The following is a 4,117-nucleotide window of genomic DNA, read 5'->3' on the forward strand; positions in this document are numbered from 1 at the left end:
ATAATAATATCGACGGCAATGTTGTCGATTTTAGTAAGAATGTAAAATTCTCACACCCATATTACAGACGGAACAAATGTCGATTTTATTAAATTATTATCAACGGCAAAAAATGTCGTCGATTTTATTAGCATTTTGAAAAATCGACAAGCTTTATAGCGACCAACTGCGCCGTCTATTTTGTCGTCGAATTTCAATATTATCGACAGTTTAGCCGTCGATTTGGCCGTCGATTTTAACGACGTTTCTTGTAGTGATACAAAATTTTAATTTTCGGCCCTTCTACTGTTTGATTTCTAGATCTGTTGCTGTGAGTCTGAGGTTATTTGCTTTACTTAAGTAGTCTATCGTATATTTCAGGTCATCAGCGACTGCTATCGAGCAGGATGATACGTATGTTGCCAGCAGCCGGTCTTCCGTTGTAGCTTGTAGCCAAGTAAGACGTAACCCAACTTTTAACATAATAAATGTTTGGTTCTTTCACAACATGATGTGTGAAACTCATACAACTTTTCAAGATCTACAAATTTTTCTGCATTTTGATTCGTGGCTGCAGAAGTGTAGCCGTATCACCAGGAGTGTAGTCACAACTGTCTTGAGTTTGTAGTCCGATGTAAGACACCTGATTGACACTTTTGATCGACAGAATGAGATGCTAGTAGATCTACGATATACTATCGTTAGCCTTATTTGACAAAATAATCAGGGTTTTACTTCGGAGGGTATCACAAATGTGTCATCCGACTATGTATGTGGTGGAAAGAAAAGGCTCAAAGAGCATCATTCAGACAAAGGTAAGGTAAAAAACGAGTCACAGCGACCCCCACATGTAGCTTGGATGGCGCAAATGACCCTACATACATACCACCGCCGAAGACAGAGATCAGCATGGATCACATGCTATTTAGGTAGCACAAAGGCAAAGAAGAAATCCAATCAGCGAGACAAGGTATGAAGAAAGATGTCAGAACAAAAAATCCCGAATTGGTAACGTATTTGAAGTTGAATACCTTAAAGCTTTTATTGGGGATTTTTTTGTTGGAAATATTTTTCTGCCAATCACTAATCACTTTACTATCTTCCATTTAAGAGGTTATGTTGGTTTAGTGTTGCTAATTGTGTGTTACTTGCTTTGAAAATGATTAAAATCTTATTGAACACTAATAACAGCCAAATTCTCCTTTTATGGTAAGGTGACTCTAAGTTTTAATTTGTTACGATATTCAACAATATTTATTACAAGCTGTGAGTACCTTATGAGACGAAGCTTGACGTGGATCAATGTTTGTGATAGTGAATTAGGAAATATGTGCTGAAATTTTTTATCGTGTGCAAAATAATTTCTCTATGTGTCCTTTAATTGACTACACGGTTGCTTCATGTTTAGTTTGGCCTAGTCTTTGTAACCTTATAGGACTCTCAACAACATCATCACAATGTGGGCTACTTTGACTTTCTGGTCAATGTGTAGTTGTTGCCTGCTGCTGAATGGTATTGATTTATTATTATTACTGTTGTTATTACCATTATTGCCTCATTATTATTGCATGGTTGTTGTGCTGCATTTGAATGTACTTGAAATAAAGCCTAACGAAGGGAACGACCTTCTTTTAGTTGGAGGAAAATTATAAAATTATCAGTGTTATGGTATATATTTTGTCTACATTTATTTTCTTAGCTGAAGTAAGTGCTCTGTTGACATTTGGTTACGTGTAATTGGCCCTTCTATATTATGTATGTGAAACTTTCAAATCCTAGATTCGATTAACAGTGTCGTATTGTTTTTAAGAATTGATATATACATATACAAGCATGATGGAAAAAAATATTTAAATGTACTTACAGTTGACTTATTCCCCATTAATGACTCTACAGGTGGACCTCACGACAGATTCCGTAGGCCATGATGAATTCGTCACGCCATACGGTCGAAGGGATACTAAATGCAAGCTTGACGACGATAAATGTTACAACAGATTCCCATTGAGGTATAGTGGTGGAAAGAAACAAATACTTGAGGTCATGCTGGTGAAACTAGATAGGATCCTAAAGGTAGATCATGTTGTAGTTGTGGGAATTTCATTTAGTATTTATGCATTATTACCTTACGCTTATACTTGACGCGGTGTTATTATAACATGTGGCAGTGAATGGACCTAGCATTTTCACCCAATGGAGTTCTATTTTGACAGTTGAATTTGATCAATAATTTAGATTAGCCATAATAGTTAAAGATTAGATGCAGAGACCATACATATGACACTGCACAAACAAATATTGCATGATATCCCTTATTCAAATGCTGTCCAAAACGGTACATATCATTTTTCAAAGAGAATGACTAGATGAAAAACTAATGAATTCTTATAGAGGATTTATTTATTCTAAAACAAAAAATGTATATGCCTAATTCTAAAACAGAACTAATTAAAATGACAGCAAATACAATAAGAATCCTATTTTAGCAACAGTGAGTTTTTGTGATTTAAGCGTGATTTCAAGATTTTAAGCCTCTATTTTTACTCTCTAAGACCCTAAAACTTAGTTTTAATTACAGTGAGGGAGTTGAACCTTGAGAGGCTAATAACTTGCGAGTGAAGAAAGATTGTGAATGGGTGATGTAATTTGAGAAGTGCGGGAAATGCAGAGTCTTGCGACGAATTGTTGTGAATAATGAACATGACCTGAATGAGAATGACGAAATGTTGATGAGTTATAATTGATAATATGAATTGAGATTGAATGAATGTATGTTTGTGATATCTGGTCAGTAGCAAGGATTGTGGCTCGTCCCACTTGCTCTGGGTCAAAGTCTGACATGTGATAATGATGATAATTAATTAAGAATGAATGGATGTATCTTTGTGATACCCAGGCAGTAGCAAGGATTGTGGTTCGTCCCGCTTGCTCCAGGTCAGTGATTGTGACGCCTGGGTAGTAGCGGCAGTAGTGGATTATTCCACTTGCTCCAAGTTGAGCTTTTAAACACCCGCCTAGGTAGTAGCGGTTGTAGTGGTTCTTCCACTCGCTCTGGGTTAAGCGGGTAGTAACAAAGGGGTTGTAGCTCAAACCCACTTACTACGCGATGGGAGTTTCTGTCCTTGGTTAACTACCAAGACGTGTCAGGTTGGCTATATAACCGACAGATGATATTATCAGCCATAGGGCAGGCTTACATCATGTGTATATGCGTATTTTGTTTGATTGTGCATTTAATTGGGCTTGCCTATGTGATTATCATGCTTACCTATTATATTCACTACCTGCTGTAATTGTATCCTATTTGTGTTTGTCATTGTCTATTTTGTTTGTCTGTGTGGTTCTACTGGTGTTTTGGAGGATAGTGGAGGAAGGTGAATAGTTGTAGGTTCAACTTAGAGTTTAGTTAGGATTAAGAACATTAGAGAGCTACCCCACTTATGGCTACTATTTTAAATCTTTAAGTTTTAAAAACTGAGTGTCGAAGTTCTAGGATTGCCTCTGGCTTTTTAAGGACCTTATATATTATGTATGTAGGCACCACTACCATGCTGAGAACCTCCAGTTCTCATTTCATACGTGTTGTTATTTTTCAGATGCAGGTTGAGAAGTACCACACTGTGTATTCTGGAGACTCTGAGAAAGCGAAGAACTCTTGGGACACTGGGTTGTATTTTGTTTATGAGTCCTGCTAGGGAGCCAATGGAATATTTGTACAATGTGTACAATAGGCTATATGAGTTAAAAAATGAACATCACCCATACTATCTAGAATAACCATCCGGGTACTAGGGATAATAAACATCTCATCCCAAAAGTTTAAGCTAATTTTGGGGTTCACCAAGGATCGAACTCTTGACCTTTCAGATCTAGAGCTCTGATACCATGTCATGATACCACTCATCCCAAAAGCTTCAGCTGACGGGAAAAGATAACACTAATGGTTATATCTCTAATACTGAATCGGACATATCTAAACCTCCATTGTACATATTGTACAAATATTCCATTGGCTCCCTATACTTCCTCTTTGTTTATATTTATATATGTATAGATTCTCCACCTTGTATTTTATGCTTGTCCCTCTTAGAGGTTGACACGGAGAAACAGGTTGTCGATTTTCTATTTTGGGTTATTT

The 4,117-nt window shown here is 36.8% G+C and overlaps 1 protein-coding gene across 1 annotated transcript; it reads left to right on the plus strand.

The window, feature by feature from the left end:
* Positions 1-838: 838 nt before the first annotated feature.
* Positions 839-3,756, plus strand: LOC107643862 (uncharacterized). The gene is made up of 3 exons (XM_088487669.1): positions 839-949; positions 1,876-1,988; positions 3,576-3,756. The coding sequence occupies exons 1-3, from the start codon at positions 839-841 to the stop codon at positions 3,754-3,756; spliced, it is 405 nt and encodes a 134-aa protein (XP_088343795.1).
* The last annotated feature ends 361 nt before the right edge of the window (positions 3,757-4,117 follow it).

The sequence above is a fragment of the Arachis ipaensis genome, chromosome B5 (assembly GCF_059453495.1).
Source record: "Arachis ipaensis isolate K30076 ecotype BB chromosome B5, ASM5945349v1, whole genome shotgun sequence".
NCBI classification, from domain to species: domain Eukaryota; kingdom Viridiplantae; phylum Streptophyta; class Magnoliopsida; order Fabales; family Fabaceae; genus Arachis; species Arachis ipaensis.

Excerpts from the sequence above, each read along its gene's own strand:
- LOC107643862 (XM_088487669.1), top strand. The coding sequence starts at position 839 with ATGGCGCAAATGACCCTACATACATACCACCGCCGAAGACAGAGATCA. Across the intron at positions 950-1,875 it reads AATCCAATCAGCGAGACAAG|GTGGACCTCACGACAGATTC; the intron begins GTATGAAGAAAG and ends ATGACTCTACAG. Across the intron at positions 1,989-3,575 it reads TACAACAGATTCCCATTGAG|ATGCAGGTTGAGAAGTACCA; the intron begins GTATAGTGGTGG and ends GTTATTTTTCAG.